The following is a 24433-nucleotide window of genomic DNA, read 5'->3' as shown; positions in this document are numbered from 1 at the left end:
TCAAGTTTTTAGAGTATTTTATTTTTATATATAAATAAGTTTTAATATTTATATCTTTTAAAACGTTATATCACATAAAAAATTAAAAAAAATAATTTACATTTCCCCCAAAGGGTTTTATTTTTTCTTAGGAGTTGATTTTGAGTAATAAGCATCCAAAAATAACCCAGTAAAGACGATTACAGCTCCAATCCATTGTCTTGGAAGTAAAGGATTTTGGAAGATTAATACAGAAGCTAAGACAGTGAAGAATTTTCGAGTTGTAGTCACTACTGAACAAGGTAATGGTCCAAATTCGGATACCTAATTAAAAAGAAACACATTAAAACAAAACATGTTAAATTTGAATTTCTAATTTACCATTAAAAAAATGAATAATTGCCCTAAAGCGCCTGTAACAGCTAACAAGCTCATGTTTAAAATAACTGATGGATGTCTGGTAACGAAATTAAAAAACTCAAACGTTTCTCCAGTAAGTAGTAGTGTAAATGTTACAAATACAGTCGACCAAAAATTCATTGCCATCATCATTTGTTGGGCTGATGGCTTTGATTCTGCCCTCATTCTTTCCTACATACCATAAAAATCATTAAAAGCAAATAAAACATATAAAAATATTACCTGAACAGCGCCAGTTAACCCATCCATAACTAAAGAAAGAATTAAAAGTAATTCTCCAATTCCAATAGAACTCCCACCTGTTTGTACTTTTCCACTTTTATCCTTATACATAAAAAGTACCACCCCAATAACAATTAAAAGAACAAATAAATATTTCCTTAAAGCATACGATTTTCTACCAATTAAAACTCCCAAAATCATGACTGGAATTGGTTTCGCTGATTTACCAACTACCTAAATCCAATTATATTAGAAAAATAACTTCAAAAAACATCACATTATACCTGCGTTGGATAAGGAACCCATTGTAATGCCATATTAGAACAAATCATAGCTAATAAATATGTTAAAGATGCGCTTGCAAAATACTTCGTCGGAGTTGTATCCTCAGGTTGTGGTTTAGCAATTAACATACCCTTCGCAAAAAGATAATTAATTAGGCACTGTATAAATACGAGGGACAGGGCAAAAGTAAACTTTTCATTTATGTTTTTAACAAGTCCCGATTCATCAACAGATGTGTAAGGATAGTTGCCCCTGGTAATTTTTTCTTGGAGAATACCGAAATAAAAGTATGAGACGAAAATACCACCAGCACAAAAAATAAATCGCTGATTTTTTCCCATTTTCTTAAATCAACGAAATCAAAAAGAGTTGTAATAGTTTTGGAATCGCTTAATATTTTATGTAGTAAACTCCGAACACGTCAATTAAATGACGTTAGGTGATTGGTCCACGTCATTGTCAAAATCTAATACCAACACATTTTCGATTTTAACTACCAACCTATTCAATTTCTATTAACCTTTCTTTTCATTGATTAGAATTACTAATAAAATTATTACGATTTAGTAATTATTTTATATCATCAATGATAATAATAATTATATTAACAAATTAATTTGCAAAAGAAAATATTAAAACATCATTTGGTAGAATAATCATTTAGTAGAAATGTTGACGTGTAGTAATATCATTAGTTTCCACCTTTAATATTAATTCATTTTAATCTTACTTTTAATAATATTCTCAGTAAGTAATTTTAACTAATTCTTTTAATTTTGAGGTATAAGATCCCAAAGATAAAAATCTATTGTATTTTACAACATCCTAAGAATAAAGTATAAATGTCAATAAAAGATAAGACAAGAATAATTTTACATAAACATAGGTTCTTCCCCCTTTTAAGTAATAATGGGCTCCAGCCAATCCCAAAGCAGCAATAAGATAGACGATTCGTCCTCCAACACCAGCGATTCAGAAGATTCTGATGATTATCAATCTATAGCATGTAAGTAAACTTTAAATACCTAAATAATGTAAATAACTCTGTTTTAATGAATCATTTCTTGTTATTAGCTGATATGGAGAAGCCAGAGAATTTGTCACAACTTACTTCAGATGCTGCCTTTACATCAAGATATATTTTTCATAAACCTAGTATGGATGAAATTGGTGTATTAGACAATAATTTAGATATAAACGATAAGATTTCTTTAATTTATTTATTGTATGATCATCCCAACAAAGCATGTGAGATGTTAGAACGTTCTTTTGATGGTGTTGTTAAAGAATGGTTCAAATTGGAAGGACAATTTATTCAAGAATGGCATTTGAAGGTATTGGAAGCTTTATGTATAATCAAACATTTTAAAGGTTTAAAAATTTTGGGTAATTATTTATTTGTTTAAAGTAAAATTTTATGTTAAAATTAATTAAATGTGTAGGTCACAACAAAGCAGATATGACATCAACGTTTTTACCGTTTAATAAATTGGTTTCTGTGAAGGTAAATAAAATTAGAAAAGCGTTGTATTGTATTTTTGAAGATTTACAGCCTAATGAAGTGGATCAATTATTTAAAATTTTACAACAAGATATTTTAAAGAAATATATATCCACGATTTTAGATAAAAATAATTTGGAGTTAACATTTCTACATTTGGAAATGTCAGGTTATATTTCGCTTATTAATTTAACAAATCTAATCTTTTTATTTAAACAAATGGGTTTGTTAAGTGTTTGGGAAGACTTTAAAATGCTTCAAGAAAATATTTGTTTCTCAACTCATGACCAGATTGGACCACCTGTGGGTGCAACTAGTATAAATTGGGGCCAATCGGCTAATTCATCTTTTATGAATGATGATGTAACACAACGCAACATTGATCACTATGATAATCAGTATCTCCAAAACGTTGGGGAAGTACAAGAAAAAAGTACAATTCAACAATCAAGAAACAGGGAAATTTGTGATATCGAGGATAGTTATCATGTTGACCCTTTAAAACCTGGCTTACTGTTAATTATTGATAATGAAAATTTTTATACTGAAAATAGACAACAATTTAAGGTAAGTTTTCTTCAAGGATTTTAGAAACTAAGAGGGCTATTACATGCTGGGAACAGGTGTACAGGGTGGGCAAATTTGGGCGTTATTATAGGCTATTTCAGAAACTATAAGAGATACGAAAAAAGTAGGCGCTATGTCCCTTTTTTTCTGATCTCTTTTTTTGAGATTAATTCAATCTTCAACCTCCTTTTTTATGGATGGATGGGTGATGAAAGGAAACCCAATCTTCCTTTCACTAATGTGTACTTTATTTCTATTACTATTATTAAGAGTTATTGTATACAATAATCTCTCTACAATTGAAGGGCTTAGTGTGAAACAATGACAAGGCACAAATATAAAATTATTGGAAAATCGACTTTGAAATTTGTACAAAATCTGTAAAATTAATGTTTCCGTCTTTTTACCTTTTTGGTTGTTTACATTACTAACACAACTGTATACAGGTGTCTCAGCGAGACCGGTCATTAGACGTTTCTGTGGTTCTGGCCAAAATAAAAAATTGCGAATTCAGACTTAAGTATTATTAATTACGTTCTCTTCGTCTAAAATATTTTCAGATTTCTAGCACTTCCGGTTATACCGGAAGTCGCCACCTACTTTATTTTTTTAAATGGAACACCCTGTATATTTTTACATATTTGGATTTGTCTGTTTTGAAGGTTTATAAATAACTTTACTTTTTGCAATTTGATTCGGCCGTTCTCGAGTTATTCGATTTTTTCTAGAAAAATCTGCTCCAGCGGACATTTGTTCAAAAAATCATAGAACACTCAATTTTTGAGATATCAATTTAGGATTCAGAACATGCTTAAACAACATGATGGAGTATGTTTTGGTGCCGAGAACGGCTGTCTACATCGTTTGGTCACTTTACTATGACACGTTAACTTTTCGAAATTTGGAAGCACCATAACTTCATTTTTTTCAATGGCACCGCCCATATTTTATTACTTAGTCGTCTTCGGCGTCTCATTTTACATCTTTTATATTCCATATGTTCTATGCCTAACATTAATAGTTTGAGAAATAATTAGGGTTTTTTGAAAAATGCTCACATATCATATGGATATTAACCTAGTGTGCCATGGAAAACAAATGTTTAATGACTTATTGATAAACGTCAAAGTCTAATTTAGGTTGATTGATGCTTGTGAGTCTAAAACCAGTTAAAATTGATATTAATAACGTAAATAATGTTTATACAAATGAAGAAATCCATAATTTATTTTTTGTGCACGAAAAGTGCGACAAAGTTCTTGATAGAACTTGCAGAATGCTTAATGAAAATTATCCACATTTATCTCCGATGACAAAAGGTAAATTTAGAAGAATAGAAGCAAATTTTTTGTATTTTGGACGAATTAATCACGTGTTAAACTGACCAAAAGAATGTAGTAGATAATGCAACGGAAGAGGTGAATACCTTGTCTTATTTCGAGCCCAGTCCCAACACCTCAATTCGAGCTGCCAAAGAAGATCTGGAAATCATACTACGAACTTTGTCGCGCTTTTCATGCAAAAAAAATAAATTAAGAATTTCTTGATTTGTGTAAATATTACTTTCGTTATTATTATCGATTTTAACTCGTTTCAGTACTAATATTAAGGGACATAACAGATAATTATTAGCTCACATGCATCAAGTGACGTAAACAAGTGAGTCTTTGAGAAGAACTCATTGAGAAGGCCTGTTTTTCATGGCACACTAGGCTAAATATCCATATATGTGTGCATTTTTCAAAAAACCCTAATTATCTCCCAAACTATTAATATTAGGTATGGGACATATGGGATATAAAAGATGTATAATGAGACACCGAAGACGACTAAGAAATAAAATATGGGGAGTGCCATTTAAAAAAATGAAGTTATGGTACTTCCAAATTTTGAAAAGTTAACGTGCCATAGTAAAGTGACCAAACGTTCTAGACTGCAGTTCTCGGCACCAAAACATACTCCATCATGTTGCATAAGCATGTTCTGAATCCTAAATTGATATCCCAAAAATCGAGTTTTCTGATTTTTTGAACAAATGTCTGCTGGAGCAGATTTTTCTAGAAAAATTCGAATAACTCGAGAACGACCGAATCAAATTGCAAAAAGTAAAGTTATTTATAAACCTTCAAAACAGACAAATCCAAATATGTAAAAATGTACAGGGTGTTCCATTTAAAAAAATAAAGTTGGTGGCGACTTCCGGTATAACCGGAAGTGCAAGAAAATTGAAAATATTTTAGACGAAGAGATCGTAATTGATAATACTTAAGTCTGAATTCTCAAATTTTTATTTTCGCCAGAACCCTAGAAACGTCTAATGACCGGTCTCGCTGAGACACCCTGTATATTGTGATGATTGTGTATTTTATTATCAAAACACAATTTTTACATATATCATAGAATATTTCGGGAGCAGGTTCAAACAGAAATTCGTCAATTCAAAAATTCGACTTAACGCTTTTTTTTTGTTTATTTACTACTATCATTTTTTTTTTTTGTTTCCATGACTTTTATTTTTTTATATTAACGCCACCTCTTAATACTATCATAAGTGATATTATTACAATTTCCCCATATTCAAAATTGGCAAATTTACAAATGTAGATGACGGAAATTTTACAATTTAACGTACCTTAAATTATTAATTTAAAATTAACGTTTTACAACAATTACGGTTTAAATTATCTTATAATTAATATTGTATTAAATTAGTTTCTTCATTAAAGTTGAAGAAATTATGAGGGTTATCGTAAAATTTGGTATGAATTTTGAAGTGTTTATTTTACCTAAGTTTTTTACCATTCTTCTTCTGTTGGTACAGTCAGCGTTTTTTTTTTACATCATCCACATTTTGGTTAGTTCTATCTTCGGAATAATATTTATAAGTCACGTGATTCATATATACATTTTCTCGTTCTGGGAGATTTCCACGATTCTGTGGTACAAAATTAAATCTACGTGGTGGTCCTCTGTCATTATTTTGGAATCTTGATTGAGAATTTCTATATCCATAATTATCGTGTCCATTTCCATTTCTATTTCGAGAGTAATTATTATCATATCTATTGGTTTTATCATTATTATCACAGTTCGTATAGTTATTGTTATTGTAATTGTAGTTTCTTTGACTTTGCTCTGGTTTTTTATCGTAGTTGTAGTTATAGTTTACTTTTGTATGCCCGTAGTTTATATTTTGATAATTTAAATTCCTTTCTTTTCTTTGGTTTTCCGTAAAATCATCTAATCTTCTTAAAATCTCCATTAATTCATTCATGCTGGAAATATTTTGATAAACAAGTGCTACATTATCGGCATTGACAAAATGTTTGATTAAAATTTCTGCTATTTCCTGTTCCTCCAGACCCTGTATGTATTTGCTACGGTTGTATACATCACACGCATAAATTTCCCTGGTTACTTTCCAATTTTCGTTATATTTTCCATTTAATAGTTTTAATTTTTGTCGGTGTTGTTGGTTACTATTCCAAAACTGTTTCACAAATTCATTTTTAAAATCATCCAAGTTATGGCATTTGTTCGCTACCATTTCGTACCATTCTAAAGCTTGCTCTTCTAAAGTTAGTTGAATCAAATTCAAAATTAATTGAGGATCGTCAATATCGGTGGTTAGTCTTATCAAGTTATTTAAGTATGTCATCGGGTGTATCTTGTCCTTGGTACCCCTAAATTTGGGCCACATTTCCGGTTTTAAATATGATAATGTCGATGTAGAATCTAAATTTATCATATTACTTCTAGTTTTCTTTATATCTTCGATTATTTTAATTACATTGTCGTAATTTTCACATTCTTTTGTTTTTAAATTATCGAAATTTTGTTTATTTAGATCTTGGTTAATTATGATATCTTTCTTTAATTTATCTTGTTCTTCTTGTAAACTATTTAAATTTTTATGTGTTTCTTCTTTTAAATTTATAATATCTCTATTTTCTTTAATTTTATCGGAATACTCATTTATTTGTTGATCTATTGTCGTAATAATTTGAATTGTGTTTTCTTGTCTAATTGTTTCAATCTTTTCGTTAATTTGATACGTTATCTTCCCATCTAGTGCTTTAGTTATACCTTCTATTTGATTATTTAATTGTTGTTCCAATTTTTCAAGATTATTTTTCATAATTATTTCATTTTCTTTTTTAATTATTTCGAAGTTCTCTACTATTAATGTTCTATTTTCTTCATTTAGTTTTTTATTTTCGTCTCTCATTCTTTGGTTTTCATCTATTATTTTAGTTATTTCTTCATTTATTCTTCTCAAATTTTCTTCATTTATGATTCTGTTCTCTTCATTTAATTTTCTTAGATTTTCTTCATTTATGATTTTGTTCTCTTCATTTAATTTTTCATCGATTCTTTTTTGATTCTCTTCATTTATTCTATTATTTTCTTCCACAAATTTAATCATCATCTCCTGTATAGACGTACCTTTACTTGTTTGTTCTTCCTCTTTTTTATCTTTAGATGTCGAAAGTTTCGGTGTTGTTTCTTCACCTGTGTCTCCGATGTCATGAGTTCCCGTTGTGGTTCTACTCAAAGATCTTTCTTCCCTCTCTATTTCGTCAGTTTTTGATAAAGTTCTTCCCCTAGTTTTTCTCTCGGACATCTTTATTGATTTATTTTTTAGTTTTAATTAATATAGTTTTTTACTCTAAGGATAACGATTGTATTATTAAATTGTCTTTTGAATTGCCCCACGTTGGGCGCCGAAATTGTGATGATTGTGTATTTTATTATCAAAACACAATTTTTACATATATCATAGAATATTTCGGGAGCAGGTTCAAACAGAAATTCGTCAATTCAAAAATTCGACTTAACGCTTTTTTTGTTTATTTACTTCTATCATTTCTTTTTTTTTGTTTTGTTTCCATGACTTTTATTTTTTTATATTAACGCCACCTCTTAATACTATCATAAGTGATATTATTACAATATCTATCCAGGATACTGAAATAATAAAAAAAATATATAGAAAACTATAATAAATATATAAATAGAATTTTATTAGAAAAATTGTGATTTGTAACACTTTTGCACTAACAAACGACAACATTTTCAATTAAAAACTAAATAAGTCAATAACTCAAAAAAGAAAATAAATATAAAAAAATAATGTTTAAACCAAGAAAATGACTCTGCTTCATTAATAATTTCAGGTTCCTCTGTTTCTTCAGCACTTTCAGTTATTTTCGGCTGTAAATTTTGGAAAAAAACCATGATTCGCGGTATGTAAGGTAGCAATGTCTTTACATTGTCGTATTTTCTTTTTGAAATTTTAATTGGTTCAAGATACTTTCTATCTAACTGATCAAGTGTAGTGTATACTGGTCTTCCTCGTTTTGAGATAGACACCTGGTCGTACTCCATGAACGGAATGTTTCACGTAAAAAACTTTAGTATTTTTATTACTAAATCGAAATGAAAACGCATTAGCAAAGTCTAAGTTATGGCCAGTATTAGTGCGCGAACTGTTTTTTATGTTTGTAGGAGTAGGTGTAAAGTTTAAAAAATCTTCCTGCGTCATAACTGTGACTGCAAAAGGTGTTTTTTTATTTGATCGCCGTATAATATCGTACCATTCATTTGGACAAAAAACTTGTGGTGCATACCTTCGGTGTCGCTTTTCTATAAGTGCGAAGTCCCTATCAGAAGGAAGATGAGTATGACCACTTACGAGAAAATGGTGCGTTATTGTTTTAAATTTATTCTCCTTTACCAGTTGTAACCATAAACTCATCATTAGCCAATTTTTATTTTGCCCTGGGCAATTATCTGTAAATATAATTAGGTGGTCAATTTCGGTCTTCGTCATAAGAAATTTTAGGAGGATTGAAGCGACTTCATCACTTCCTCTTTTTGCTATATCTTCCGTCCAGAGAAACATGTGCCCTTTGCCATTTGTACAATCATGTATGCCTAAGTTGTACAACCAGATTTTTCTGCAATAAAACGCTGGACCCGTTGTTAATTTCGGGATTGGTAATGCCTGTTGTAAGTCAAATGAAATTACCAACGTTCTATTGGTGTTTTGTGATTCTTGAGCCGTGTTATTTAACAAATCCTGCATTGCTTTCGCTTTAGTTTTATGTGTCGTCAGGTCAATGTTTAGCCGAGACAATTCCTGATTTTCATTTAATTTTGTTGCAGACTCTATTCTGATGTTAAGTTGATCACAAGTTTTGCGAGTATCGGATTTGGGTAATTTAAAGCCAATATTGTATTCTGTACAAAATATCTGCCTATATGTGTGCTCCAGAACAGGTTTGATATGTTGTTGTTGACACCACGGAACATAATACTCAGAATAAAGACGCGATATGGTCATATCACAGTTAAGGTATACTTTCCCTAGATTTTCAAGCCTGCTATAGTGACTTTGGTATTTAGGTATTAAATCTATATGCTGTCTAACACTCTGCTTTTGCTGGTCACTAATTTGATTGGGTCTGTTCGAATGTCGGCCACGTTTATCTTTTTTGGTACAGGAGTTCCTCTTATTTTCTTTGAAACGATGTTGTTCAGTCTACCCTTTGATTTTTGCAGACCGTGAACATTCAGAAACTCGGTTTTACACACATTTACTTTCGTTCGGCCATTAGCATTGACAGAATAAATCGCATTGGAAGTTCTACTTGATTCTTGTCGTTTTTGCCTTGTTTTGTAAGATCTCTTTTTCTTTGCTATAGCAATGCATCCAAAGAGATACCCATTCTGCAATCCCCATGATCCCAAATTCATTGAAAATACGGTTTTCATTACCATCTAGTTTCTCTCTACATCTTTTTTTACACTCACAAGGAGTTCCTAACTCCCGAGCTGCAACAGTCTTTTTGGTTTTGTCACTAGTGTATTGCTATTCCAGATATTTTCTTATTTTTCTTTTTGATCGTGGATATGTGTCTTCTTTTCGGTGTTTCCATCTACTTCTAGGGGTAGGTTCAGGTGTATCAGCCCTAATCCGTTTTAATGTTCTGCTCCCTGTTTCCCCATCTGATTCTTTTATACCATCGTTCTATATTGAAAAAGCAATACTAAACTAGCCACCCAATGACAACCCAATTTGCTTGCATAGAATTGACAATGGCAATACAATAACATGCCACATAAATGAAAAAAGTCATTTACCTGTTGATTTGTATCTACCTTTTCTGCATCACTATGTACATAATCTCTATCAATATCATTATCATCGACTGGAGAATCTACATCGCTCATTTCACTGTTCATTATATTAAAATTATTCGATTCACATGCACTTAAGTCACGACGCGTTACAATTTTTGTGTGACTTGTCATTGTTTATTTTCATAAAACAAATGCGTATGTAGCAACGCAAGATCATTACTACGTCATATTTGAAAAAAATGTGACTTGTCATTGTTTCACACTAAGCCTTTCAATTCTACAATTCTTTACATTATTAATATATTATTTTCATCCTCAACCCTCTTCCTCCATTTCCACACCCTCGTCTCCTCGGCCCAATCATCCCCTCATCCATCCCTTTATCTCCTCACCCCCACAATCATTCTCATCCATCGTTTCCCCTCTTCTAAGATCTGCCCTCGGTCCAACTAGGGATGCATACGATACATCGATGTATCGTCAATAAATATCGATGTTTTAATAGCGATGTTGAAGTCCATAAAACATCGATACATCGTTCATCATGAACGATATTTTATTCGATATTTGATAAAATAATCGACCATTTTTGTATAAAAGAGCAATGAAATATTTGCTACTGTTAGCAACTTCAGTGTCTAACGAACGATTATTCACAGAAGTTGGCGCAACAATTAATCAGGAAAGGAATCGCTTATTAGGCACCAGGTTGTCAAAGTTAAGGTTGAATTCCATACTTAAAAATAAATTTAAATAGCATTATCTATGTGTTTTATCATATTATAATAAATGGACCGCGTTATACATCACTTGACTAAGCGACATTTTATCGTTTTTAGAGATTTTCATACTGTCTGGTAAGCAGTGCTCGAAATGGACTTTTTCACGAACCGGAACGCTTCCGAAATTTTTTATTAGGTAAATAAAAACAAAATAAGTAAAACTCGCAACTTTTATTTTGTTACAAAAGTTTCCACAATAGCTCGTATTTTTTGTCTAACTTGTAAACTCTTTTGCGGCTGGCTGCATCATCGGCTGAATGTCGACCTGAAACAAAAAAAAAATATATCTATACTGATACAACAATTTAAAAATTGTATTAGGTAGTATTAAATAGATTTTAATTACTTTTTGCTAACCACGATCGCACATATTTTTCAGGGTTAAATTGCGTTAGTGGTGGTCCAACGCAGTTTATGAATAACAGTGCAGTAGTTGTTTCCACCGACAACGATGATCGTAATGGTGTTACTATTTCATTCATTGAACTGAAATTCCTCTCACATTCGCTAGTGGATATTGGAATTGATGCAATAACGTTTAAAAGTGGTTTCAAATCATCAGGAATATCTTCTTTTCCTCCGCTCATTTTGTAGAACCTAAAGCCACGAATTATTTGTACATCATTTAAATAGAACTGAGTACACAGATGTCTAATTTCTTTATCACCATATTGTATTTCTATTTCACCATCATTATTTGATTTTGGCCAATTCTTCGGCTCAAGAACACTAATACTCGCTAGTAAATTAGTGTATGTGTTTTCATTTTTAATCTGACTTGTCTGACGTTTGGCATCATAACGAGAACCATGAGAAGACGAAGTTGTTATCATACGATTCCTCATGTTATTTGCTAAACTGGTATACAGCTGTGCAGTATTTATGGGTACAACTCTACCCTCATGAAGTTGTATACCTTTGTATGTATTTTCTGAGATACAGCACAAAAGTTTATCAAGTTTGGGTCCTGGTTGAGTAGTCATGGAGTCGAAAATTCGAATTGTAGTTGTTATAGCTTTATCAGCTTCAACAAGAGTAATGTTTTGACGCTGCAATACTTCTGACAAATCTCCCATTTCATCAAGAGCGTCAGACATAGTATGTAGATTTTTTTCAAATTGTACATTAGTCATAATGTTGAGTAAACCATTGTATTTGGCCCTTTCTTTTGTATCTCTAGTCAAATCCTTAGAGGCTGTCTCAAAATGTTCACAAAGTGCTTGGTAGTTATGTAATACAGCATGCTGCCTTTTTGAGCTCATTTTGGTTTTTGGGCGATAGGTGGTATAAGCTATATAATTTATCTATAAAGATTTTAAAATGGTTGATACCACTGACTTCATTAACGCAATCATTAACAGCAAGCTCTGCAATTTGTGATTAGAGCAGTGCCACACTAATAAATTTGGAAATATTGTTTGCAACCGCGTTGCTACTCCGGACTTCTTTCCAATCATAACCGAGGCTCCATCACAGGCAAAGGCTATGAGGTGCTCTACCAGAAAAGTTTGATCAAAGCCATATTTATTTAGGCATATCAAAAGATCCTTTGTGATATTTTCAGCAGTTGAATCAGTCAGCTCAATTAAGTCAAGATTAAAGACATGAGGAATCTTCGAAATTTGACCTTATTACTACAACCAAAGTCGTTTTTTTGCTTAGGGTTGTTGACTCGTCTATCAAAACTGAGATTTTCCTTTTATTGTCAATAATATTTTTGCATATGGCGTTTTTCATTTCAAATGCGATATGAGTCACAATGTCAAGACACGTTTTGTCAGAATGTAAAATCTTACCCATAGTTAGTCCATTTGAAATTTGTAGATCTATATCAACAGGCAGATCAGTAAACGGCCTTTGATTTTTGGCAATTTTGTAAACAGTTCTGAAAACTCGTTCAGTGGTAGTAAATAATGTTTCATTCATTTTGTCAATGCCTCCTTCAATGGTCTTTTTTTTTTACATGCTCTAGAATTTCTATGGCCTTTTTATGAGCTTCCGAATGTTTGTGTTCAAATATTTTTTTACGTAGGCTTGATTGCTGTGACTCCCGAGTCTTTCCATTTTCTGTCACTGAACATTCTTGCCACGATTTGAAACTCTTTTATTTTTGTCACTGTGAATGGCGAAAGAATCCACTTTGCCACAAACTACACAGCCCAAAGCCTTATTTTCGACGATGAGCCAGTTGTTTTCTTTGAATGCCTGATACTGGCTTACATTCTAACAAGCAGGTATGTGTTTGATATTATCACTGTTCTCATCGACCTTACTCGGGCCACTTGTGCTGGGAAGATTTTCATAATCTTTTTCCAGTACTGTTTTCTTATTGCTGATCGGACTAGTCTCGTCAGGCTTGTGTGGTCTCTTTTTAAGCCAATTTTGTAGATTATTCATTTTAAATAGCTACGCGACCGACACTGGACCTACAACGACATTGTAAATACAAAAATAGTAAGGTTAAAAATTTTTATTTATTGTTAGATGATTAGAATGCATACACACTGTCACTTCAATAAACTATCAACACTAATCCTATCTACCAACAAACAGGAACGAAATGAAAATAACACAGTATATATATCTTTTAAGATCAAAGACAAATGCACTTGTTGAAACTACGCTGCCAAATGCCAATGCGAACTCGGCTTAATCATGCCTATGCGCACACATATGTCGTCGTCACGAGAGATCCAATTGTACGCGCGCTTTTTAAACTGAAAAGCAGTGTCCGTCCGTACTAACGTAGGTTTTTCGCTGAAGCCAATATGACATGAGGAAAACTTTTACGAAACGGAACGGTGATTTCACGAACCAGAACGGCGTTCCGGTGCGTTCCTGTCCATTTCGAGCACTGCTGGTAAGTAAAGGTGTAACATCTTAGAAAAAATACAGAATACCGAGAGACCTAAAATTCTATTTGCTTTAAAGGATAAAGCTAAGCGCCAATCACGTTATACGATTTCAAGTGCAATTTGCATCATACGTCTAAGAACCGTCTTACCATTAGATACGACACTTAGATACACCAAGAAATTCTATAATAGAAAAAATAGATGAACCTACAATTTCGAGTCAGTGTCGTTTACAAGATGTTAGTATAAAATTGAAAGTTTGTCTTTTATTTTATATAGAATTTAAGTCTAACAAGTTTCGGCCCTTGGCCATCTTCAGAGACTCCACAAATAGATTAACATCTCTCATCTTATCCATTTTACAAACGACAGCGCAAGGTAGCGCTAGTTAGCATAAGATATCACTGTTGCACATTTTTATTGCACTAAAACTAGAACTAACACTAGACCGAATATTTCTAGTTCTAGGACTAGTGTTAGTTCTAGTTTTACACTAGCACTATCACTAGAACTAACACAAGATCTAGAACTAGAATCATTCGGGTTTAACCGTCTTGAGAGACGTGGGACTAAATCCGAATGTTTCTAGTTCACGGTCTAGTGTTAGTTCTAGTGGCAGTGGTAGGTAGCGCTAGTTAGTTAGCATAAGATATTACTATGTTGTATATTTTTATTGAACTAAAACTAGAACGAGAACTAGAAACATTCGGGTTTAGTCATGAAAATAACTTTCAGTTGTCAATGTCAACTTTAATTTTATTATTACCTTTAAAGTGAGTCCAAACTTGACACATTTATCTCAAAAAAACAAAAAATTTGAACTTTTAATTTTGAGATAATTGTCAACTTCATAAAAATCCTTTAAAATGAGTCCAAACTCGACATATTTAACTTTGATATTAATGGAAATGTAATCACTTCCGGTTTGAAACGTCAACGTCAATTTTGACATATTTGTCATCTTCATTAAAAAACCTTTAAAATGAGTCCAATGATGACGCACTTATCTCAAAAAACAAAAAAGTTAGAATAAAAAACATTAAATCCTAAGTTAGCAACAATGAAGATAGCAATTTAATTTTTAAATATTAATACCAACCTTAATTTTTTATTTTTTTTTTATTATATTTTTGTTTTTGTGACAAATATTAAGACATTTTATAAAAATTATGAATATGTCAAAATGACATTGACATTTCCAAGCGGAAGTTGCTTATATCTTGATTAATATTGGAATTAAATATAACATGTTTGGACTCATTTTAAAGGATTTTTCACGACGATTACAAATATGTCAAAATTCATTGTGACATTCTTAACCGGTAGTTGACCATAACTTCATTAATATAGAAGGTAAATATGTCGTGTTTGCACTCATTTTAAAGGATTTTTGATGAAGATTATAAATATGTCAAAAGTGAGGTTGACATTTTAAACCTGAAGTTAATTATCATGTAATAGAAGTTTTATAACTGAAGTTAATCTAGTGTTAGTCACCTTTCCGTACTTTCTTTATATTTTTAACGTGTTTTTTGGGTCATTTCACATTGATTAAAAAAGTCGTCGATTTTTAAGCCACATGATGATTCTTGAATAATTTCCCAAGTTTCTTAATATTTCTTTCGTTAAAAAAGGGCGTTCTTAAATTTTAATCTGTAAACTTGTAACACTTCGTCCTTAGTTTCATTTTACAACTTTTTAAACTTTAGTTTTCTAAATTAGTAACTAATAATCTGATTTCGACATTGATATGTGATCTTTTTTAACAAAACAAAAAGAAATACATACACTCAGTTCCAAAAAAAGTGACGCACTTGATTTTTGACCTAATTTTAATATCTTATATTTTTTAAACCAGTGGGCCGATTTTTATTATTTTTTTATTTTTTGGTAGCCGATTCCTTTGTCTTACAAAAAAAATTAAAAAGGTGGAAATTTTTTCAATGACTCCTGGATGGTAGTGGAAAAACTCGAACCATGTTTTTTTCCTAATTTTTGACTCACCCTGTGTATTAATCAAGTAATGGTATAAAAAGTGCTTACACCCTATATGAAAGACGTTTCTTTTATGAGCATTTTGTTTTTTATTCATTAATTTATCTCTAAAATTGTCCGAATTGAAGCTTTTTTGTTGAAACCTTACGTTTATCCCACAGATTTAAGAAGTATGATCACATTGTCAAACTATTGACGTTGCCATAGCAATTAATTTGTCGTTGTGTCATTAATTAACTACAAAAAAGTTTTGTAGTGATTAAAATTACATGAAATGCCTCAAATAAATCCAGAACAAGTACCAAGATTAATTGCTTTAGTAAACGATGGGCGTGGTAAACGTTACGCCGCTCGTGCAGTGGGAGTCCATGAAGCAACTGCTCGTAGAGCAATCCGCAGGTACGAACAAACAGGAAGCACTGCTCGGAAGGTGGGTTCTGGTCGCCCTAGAAAAACGTCTCCAAGAGATGATCGTTTCTTGAGATTACGGATTTTACGGAATCGATCAAACACTGCGGTAAATGTTCAGCAAGATCTTCGCCAAATTCGTGGTGTTGCAATAAGTAAGCAGACGTCTAAAAGAAGTTAATTTAAAAGCTAGGAGACCTGCAAAAGGTCCTAAATTATTGCCCGAACATCCTGCTGCTAGAAGAAATTTTGTTCAAAATTATGGAGAATGGAATATTCCTGAATGGTCGAATGTCTTGTTTACGGACGAGTCAAGGTTTTGCCTTAACATGGTGGATGGAAGAAAAAGAGTGTGGAGAAGGACTGGTGAAAGATTTAATCAGAATTTAATAACAGAACGCGAAAGTTTTAATGGTGGGTCGGTTATGCTGTGGGGAGGGATGTCAATGAATGGAAAGACACCCCTTCATGTTTATCCCGTGAGGCGGTCGATGACGGCCCAAATTTACATTGACATTATACAACAGTATATAATAATAATAATAATAAGTTTATTGCCACATAGTTAATACAAGAGAAAAATAATATATATGTATACATAAATGAATAAGTAATGCATGTTGACAAAAGGTCAGTTTATCGCCAAAGGCGATGTCTTCCAAAAGACCCAACCAGCTCCGTATGTAAAAAAAAATCAATGTGGCTATATAAATAATTCAACATTTAAGCAAAAAGAAGAAAAAGAGCAAAAAGGAAAAACAACACAACGAGTACAGTTGATAGAGAGGAAGAGAAAGAAAAAGAGGAGAGAAGCAGGCGATATCAATAGTTAGATTCCGATAATTGTAATGATAATAGATAATCCATTAAGCAGACCTTAAATGTCAGAAAACTACGAGTGTTGCGTATTTCCATGGGTAAATTATTCCAAAGCTTTATAGCCTGCACCGTGAAAGATCCATGATATCTCTCGGTGCGATGAATGGGAAATATGAGTAACGTATCAGACGGTGCTCTAGTAGGCAGACCGCGAGACGACATGAATTGAAAGTTCGTGTACAAGTATCCTGGGGTCCGAGAAGAAAGTATCTTATACAGCGTTGTCAGTATACGGAATGATCTGAGCTTTTCGACAGTCAACATTTGAAGGTGATTACGATATTGCGTAACATGGTCGTACTTACCCAGGTCAAAAATAAAGCGTAGACAGTTGTTCTGCAATCTTTCTAATTTGTTACGGAGGGTAATTGCCAGGTCGGGATACACAGCATCAGCATAATCTATGTGGGGCAGTATTAATGAGTAACAGAGATTACGACGGACAGCAAGGGGAAGAAAACAACCAAGTTTACGCAAAGAATGAAAACAAAAATAAACCTTCCTACAAACAGACTGAATCTGATACCGCCAAGACAGCGCTGAGTCCATTGTCACCCCCAAGTTTTTGTCCGTATTGGTGAAATGTATAACATTGTCACCGAGTATCAGTTGCGTATCATTGGAGGAGTAAAATTTTGCAAGTAAAGGTTTACCATGAGGTATATCTTACCTCATGCAGAGTTAGTGGGCAATAATTTTATATTGATGCAGGATAATGCCCGACCACACACCGCAGTAATAGTGCGAAACTTCTTAGAAGCTACGGGTATCACCACATTACAGTGGCCTGCGAGAAGCCCCGATATGAACCCTATCGAACATTTGTGGGATGAATTAGGGAGAAGGGTACGTTCTCGCGAGAGGCCTCAGGAATGCCTCGCAGAAATAGCAGATGCGTTAGTGGAAGAATGGGATCGTATACCAATGGAAACGATAAGAAACCTGATTTCCAGTATGCCGCTTAGATTAGAAACTCTTAGAGTTGCTAGGGGAAGCAATACACGGTATTAAGCAGTTATCCCAGTTTATAATTTAGTGTTTAATAAAACTTTTTTAAAAATTCGTATCAGTTTATTTCACTAGAAAACTGTTTTTCCATAAATTCAGAAAGTTGGCAATATGCAAGGTTTCAACAAAAAAGCTTCAATTCGGACAATTTTAGAGATAAATTAATGAATAAAAAAACAAAATGCTCATAAAAGAAACGTCTTTCATATAGGGTGTAAGCATTTTTTATACCATTACTTGATTAATACACAGGGTGAGTCAAAAATTAGGAAAAAAAACATGGTTCCAGTTTTTCCACTACCATCCAGAAGTCATTGGAAAAATTTCCACCCTTTTAATTTTTTTTTGAAAGACAAAGGAATTGGCTACCAAGAAATAAAAAAAATAATAAAAATCGGCTAAAAAATATCAGATATTAAAATTAGGTCAAAAATCAAGTGCGTCACTTTTTTTGGAACTGACAAGGGAAGGGAAGTATCAGAACTGTCCCTCAACGATTTTGTTGAAATTTGGTACAGCGATAGTATGGCCAAAAATAAGGTTTACGTATTTTTTTATAGGTGCTAATAAAGCCCCTGGGGCGAGTTATAAGGGTTGGAAATCGGGGCGAAATATATATATTCGCTTATAGGCTAAAAACGAAAATAGCTATCGAAATGTGGTAAACGTAAACTGATATTCATTTTCAAAGAGCTTTCCATTGATATATCACACATACATCTGAGGGCTTCAGGGGGTAAACTACCCCTACTTTTTTGGAATATTTTAAAAACTACCCTGTCGATTTTGGCGATATTATGTGTCCTTATAGTACGTTTAAAAATATTAATGACGTGTTTTTTCTTATTTGCCTCTGACCATCCCCTGCAAAATTATGGGGTATGATAGATAACCCCTTTCCTTAAGAATAATGTGATAAACTGTAACACTTTTGAACAATATATTGAAGAAAACCATAAATTAGTTGTAAATTAAGATTTACGTAGTAAAATAAACCTTATATGACATTAAGGGGTGCCTGGGGTTAACTACCCTAACCACCCCAACAAAATTTTTTTTTTGCGAAAATTGCTTGTCGATTTTGGTGCAATTTCCCACGTTGATTTTTCAATACGTTAGGTAGTACTATTGTAAGAACTTACAAGGGTTAGAAGTTTGGGGTAGAAAATATATTTTCGTTAATAACTTTCATACTCCTTCAGAAAAATGTTTTTTATCCTTATTCTATTTAATTAACACAAAAGTTAGGATAATTTTATAAATATTTATTAATAATGAGTTAAAAAGTAACTGACAAAAGAATGGTTGACTATCACAAATTGTATTCTACATTATTAATTTAATTTCTTTTTTTTATTCAATACATTGTCGGCAATAATGAAAATCATTGAAATAATGTTTTAAACACAACGATTGTTTACACCATGCACAAGTTATAACAGCTATATCTCCACAGATATCGCACGTAGGTTTTTCATTGGAAAAGCAAACCTCCACGGGATTTTCAAACTGTTCTGGTCTCTCCTCTATATATCCAGATGCAAACTAGGCGTATTTAAAAACATTAATAAATCGTGGGGGAGACAACTGGTTATGCGTTAAGGATTGCAATTTTAAAATGTTATCTCGCTGATGCAAATTGACATCGTACTGGTAGAGAATAACTTGATCAGAAAATCTTCTAATGAAATTTTTCCATATTCTAAAACCAAATACATCCAGGGGTTGAATTTGAGCTGTTGTCCCTGCAAGTATAGACAAATATTTAAACTTAACATCCGACGGAGTTACTTCACTAATAATTTCAGGGCAGTGGCCACTCCAAGAATCCAGTAATAGTGATGATTTGGGTCCGGTGTTTGGGAAATATACATTTTGTAGCCAATTTTTCATATGAGCAGAAGTCGGTTTACCAGACTTTGATGCCAAAACGAATATGTTATCTGCTTTTAACATTGTACTTATTACCCTCGGTCCAAACGTACCAGAGGATTCTAACAATGTAGAATACAATTTTTGATACTTAACCATTTTTTTCATATTGTTGTAAAAATTTCCGGTCCGAAAGTTTAAGCATAACACACATTACACCAAAAATAAAGACACAGATTCATTTCAATAAAAACGTTTACTAGAAAATCAAGATGTTAATTATCACGAGAGACATTTAAAATAAATTGACGAGATTCGAAGGTTCCTGAAGATGGTTTTGTAAATAAACCGAAACCGGTAGAATTTAAAACAATAAATTCATTTTTAATAAAAGTACAAACAGAAAAAAGTATTTTACTCTATTTTTTTTCAGTTGCCTTTTAACTTATTATTAATAAATATTTATATAATTATTCTAACTTTTGTGTTATTTAAATAGAATAAGGATAAAAAAGCTTTTTCTGTAGGAGTATGAAAGTTATTAGCGAAAATATATTTTCTACCCCAAACTTCTAACCCTTGTAAGTTCTTACAATAGTACTATCTAACGTATAAAAAAATCATCGTGGTAAATTGCACCAAAATCGACAAACAATTTTCGCAAAAAAGAAATTATGGGGTGGTTAGGGTAGTTAACCCCAGCCACCCCTTAATGTCGTATAGGGTTTATTTTACTGCGTAAATCTTAATTTACATCTAATTAATGGTTTTCTTCAAAATATAGTTCAAAAGTGTAACAGTTTATCACATTATTCTTAAGGAAAGGGGTTATCTATCATACCCCATAACATTGCAGGGGATGGTCAGAGGCATATAAGAAAAAACACGTAATTAATATTTTTAAACGTACTATAAGGATACTTAATATCGCCAAAATCGACAGGGTAGTTTTTAAAATATTCCAAAAAACTAGGGGTAGTTTACCCCCTGAAGCCCTCAGATATATGTGTGATATATCAATGGAAAGCTCTTTGAAAATGAATATCAGCTTACGTTTACTACATTTCGACAGCTATTTTCGTTTTCAGCCTATAAGCGAATATATATATTTCGCCCCGATTTCCAACCCTTATAACTCGCCCCAGGGGCTTTATTAGCATGTATAAAAAAATACGTAAACCTTATTTTTGGCCATACTATCGCTGTACCAAATTTCAACAAAATCGGTGAGGGACAGTTCTGATACTTCCCTTGTGAGTGTATTAAGAAACTTGTTTATGGATAAGATAAGAGCTGTTAATCTATTTGTAGAGTCACTGAAGATGGCCAAGGGCCGAAACTGGTTAGACTTAAATTTTATATAAAATAAAAACCAGTTTAAAAGTACAAAATCAAACTCTAGATTATTTTCTTCAAAAATGTTTACACAAATCGTCATCATTTTGTCTCTAGTTTTAGTGATTAAATTTATGATAATAAAGTTATTATTATTTGTCGCTTAGTCAAGTGATGCAGAACGCGGTCCAAATAGTATTGATTATTATGATAATTCTTATAATAAAAATTCAGCCACTGAACATTTTTTTAAACATCGATGGATCGACCTTTTGCAAACATCGAACTTTTGGGAAACATCGATGTTCTAATATCGATGTTTTTATGAGCGATGTTGCATCCCTAAATCCAAGTCATATGTATGTTTTTAAAATTTTAATTTACTATTTTTTAGCATTTGTTACCAAATCTTTCACGAAAATTAGAAGACCGATCAGGGACAAAAACCGACCGAGAAAGTTTACAAAAAGTATTCACAAATTTAAATTTCAATGTTGTCGTAAAAGATAACTTACGCCACGATCAGATCAAAGAAGATATTAAAGATTGCATTAAAACCGTCGAAAAAGAAAACTATTCTTCTTTATTCATTGCGATTTTGTCGCATGGTGATAAAGGGGTTATTTACGGATGTAATACGATCCCAGTTGATATAGCTGAAATACAAAAAACTTTATATGCGAAATCTTTATCGGGTAAACCGAAAATTTTGATTATACAAGCTTGTCAAGGCGAAAATCGACAAAGAAGTATTAGTTTTTAAAACATTTTTAAGATGTATTTAATTAATTTTAAAATTATTTTTAGTTGATGATGAATACACGACAGATGGGGTTGACTCATCCACACTAAAATTAACATCACCAAAAACGGCGGATGTTTTAGCTTTTTATGCCACAATTCCGGATTATACAGCCATAAGGCATTTGAAAAATGGTACTTGGTTTATACAATCACTTTGTGAAAAAATGGCTTCCACTAAAGAGTAAATATATTTTTTAATTTATTTATTTTTATTTTACATGCTTTTATATTTTTAGTAGTCATTTTGAGGAGATTTGTTTGGAAGTTAAACGAGATGTAGTAAAGAAACGATGGGGAACTGTTGTAATGGTACCTTTGGTTGAATCATCATTAACAAAAAAATTATATTTACCTGGAAATGTTACAAAAAAGATTAGTTTTAACTTTGAGAGTCGTTGTTAAAGAAATACTTAAAAATGTGATACACTCATAAAAAAGCATATATTTTTATTAAATAGGTTTCATTAATACTTTGTTGATTGACTATTTTCCCAATTTAAAGCCATTCCGTTTCGCTGCCAGTACAAATTTTGTTTAGTTAACAGGGTTTCGCACGACGGAAACTAGCAACGCAGCCAAATAATGGAGCGGATGCATTCAGTAGCCGCTTTGCATTAATGGGTTGTAATGCGGATTATAGGCGGTTCGGTAGTGCAATACTTCATCCACGCAAATTTGCTTTGCGTGTACAAGCTTCACATTTCCTCTACAATCAATATCATCATTTATCTCTAGTCTCGATTTTTATTCACTCTCTGTTTAGTAGAATAAGATGGAAAACATTACAGTTTTATTTGCACAGAATTGAGATACTCTTAATTGAAAACGTACAGCGGGTACGACAAATCCGGTTGTTGCAATGTTTGAACAGACAAAATCTAATATCTCGGGACAAATTCCAAGCTTTGCGTGCCGGAAGCCGGTTTAAACAATCGAGTTAAAACCGGATCGTTTCTATGTCCGCGTTTTGTTTGTTCTCGTTTCAAGTTTTCGTTGTGTTTAATAGAATACTTTAATGGATGAGTATGTTTATTTTAGAAAAGAAAACTGGTTTACTGACAATTTCGTAGAAAAAGTATTCAAAACTATTTACATAAAATCTTCTAAAGTTTCTTGCATTTAACAAGGGTGATTTATTAGTTCACCATCAAACTTTGACATATGATAGCTAATCCAATTACAAAAAAAAATGTGAATGAACATATCGTCGGTATACAAGAGGATGTGACCAAGTCCAAAATTTTAGATTTTTAGGTTTCAATGCTCATGTACCGGAAATTCAATATTATTTTTCTGGAAAAAATGAACAAGTCCAAAAATGCCATAATAATGCTTATAATTTCAAATTCCATAATCACCAAGTCCATTTTGTAAAAACCTGTACAGGAGAAAATGACTAAGTGGACTTAGTCATGTTTTCTTGTCAATATTTTTATCTCTAGGATTTGCATTATGCTTAACGAAAAAAAAACGAGAGAAAAGATACTGAAATATGATGTGACAGACGGGGAAAAGAGAGTGACGTTTGAAGTTTAAACAGTTTATCATAACAATTATTACTTAAATCAAAATAAAATTGTGTTCTATGTTATTAGACTTAATCTTTGGTAACTATCTACACGTATTACAATAATTTTGTTTTTCGGATATTTAGTTTTAAAAAATAATAAGCTACTGCAATAATACCTTATTTTAGTGGCAAAATGAGTTGTTCGAAAAATTATTATAACAACGCACAAGAAATTATTAATGATCTTAGGGATGTTCCGGTAGAATTTGCTACTAATTCTAGTAATACAAGCCCTACGACTTTAATAATAAATGAACCACTAGTAAATCCTACGCAAGTTATAGAAAAACGCGGATGGGTAATAAAAAATCCTCAAGGAACAAAACGTGAGAAAAACAAGTTATTAAAAAAATCGTGTTTAGCGTATATTAATACTAAAGGCAAACAAATGCCTGCAAAGTCCCCTAGAAATGTAAATTGTGACAATTGCCGCTACAAATGTACAGAAGTATTTCCTGCAGATCGTCGACAAGATATCTGTAAACAGTATCACAGTCTATCCTATGACAGACAAAAGGACTTTATAATTAATACCGTTGCAACTTCTGAATGCAGAAGAAAACGAACGAGGGACTCTAGTAGACCTGCAAAAAATGTCTCTAAAATTTATACATTTGTTAAAAACGGAGAAAAGAAAAGAGTTTGTTAAAATTTTTACTTAAAAACCTTGTCGATAAGTCATGGACCGGTTGATTCTGCTATAATGAACATAAACACAAATGGAATAAATCATTCAATTCAAGATCGACGAGGAAAAAGTTTCCCCGGAAATAAGACTAAACCTGTCATTTTGAATGAGGTGAAG

The 24433-nt window shown here is 32.2% G+C and overlaps 2 protein-coding genes across 4 annotated transcripts; one reads left to right on the top strand and one right to left on the bottom strand.

The window, feature by feature from the left end:
- Positions 1-1439, bottom strand: LOC111420308 (Solute carrier family 35 member B1 homolog meigo). The gene is made up of 4 exons (XM_023053288.2): positions 906-1439; positions 622-855; positions 361-570; positions 1-303 (listed from the first exon to the last, which is right to left on the bottom strand). The coding sequence occupies exons 1-4, from the start codon at positions 1245-1247 to the stop codon at positions 118-120; spliced, it is 972 nt and encodes a 323-aa protein (XP_022909056.2). The 5' UTR covers positions 1248-1439; the 3' UTR covers positions 1-117.
- Positions 1440-1564: 125 nt separating this feature from the next.
- LOC111420306 (caspase-8-like) lies at positions 1565-22528 on the top strand. 3 transcript variants are annotated; one of them, XM_071196333.1, is made up of 7 exons: positions 1565-1653; positions 1811-1912; positions 1981-2292; positions 2349-2974; positions 21649-22003; positions 22062-22239; positions 22295-22528. In XM_071196333.1, the coding sequence occupies exons 2-7, from the start codon at positions 1816-1818 to the stop codon at positions 22458-22460; spliced, it is 1734 nt and encodes a 577-aa protein (XP_071052434.1). In that variant the 5' UTR covers positions 1565-1653; positions 1811-1815; the 3' UTR covers positions 22461-22528. The 3 variants fall into 3 exon arrangements, with proteins under 3 accessions (XP_071052434.1, XP_071052436.1, XP_071052435.1); XM_071196335.1 differs by having other exon boundaries at positions 1793-1912; XM_071196334.1 differs by lacking the exon at positions 1565-1653 and having other exon boundaries at positions 1680-1912.
- Positions 22529-24433: the final 1905 nt, after the last annotated feature.

The sequence above is a fragment of the Onthophagus taurus genome, chromosome 6 (assembly GCF_036711975.1).
Source record: "Onthophagus taurus isolate NC chromosome 6, IU_Otau_3.0, whole genome shotgun sequence".
Classification (NCBI taxonomy): Eukaryota; Metazoa; Arthropoda; class Insecta; order Coleoptera; family Scarabaeidae; genus Onthophagus; species Onthophagus taurus.
This window is presented reverse-complemented; position numbering and strand designations above follow the sequence as displayed.

Bases quoted from the DNA above. Each gene is read 5' to 3' on its own strand.
- LOC111420308 (XM_023053288.2), bottom strand. From the start codon at position 1,247: ATGGGAAAAAATCAGCGATTTATTTTTTGTGCTGGTGGTATTTTCGTC. The intron at 571-621 runs GTAATATTTTTA...TATGGTATGTAG, and splicing joins GGTTAACTGGCGCTGTTCAG to GAAAGAATGAGGGCAGAATC. The intron at 304-360 runs GTAAATTAGAAA...CTTTTTAATTAG, and splicing joins AATTATTCATTTTTTTAATG to GTATCCGAATTTGGACCATT.
- LOC111420306 (XM_071196333.1), top strand. From the start codon at position 1,816: ATGGGCTCCAGCCAATCCCAAAGCAGCAATAAGATAGACGATTCGTCC. The intron at 1,913-1,980 runs GTAAGTAAACTT...TCTTGTTATTAG, and splicing joins TGATTATCAATCTATAGCAT to CTGATATGGAGAAGCCAGAG. The intron at 22,004-22,061 runs GTATTAGTTTTT...AATTATTTTTAG, and splicing joins AGGCGAAAATCGACAAAGAA to TTGATGATGAATACACGACA.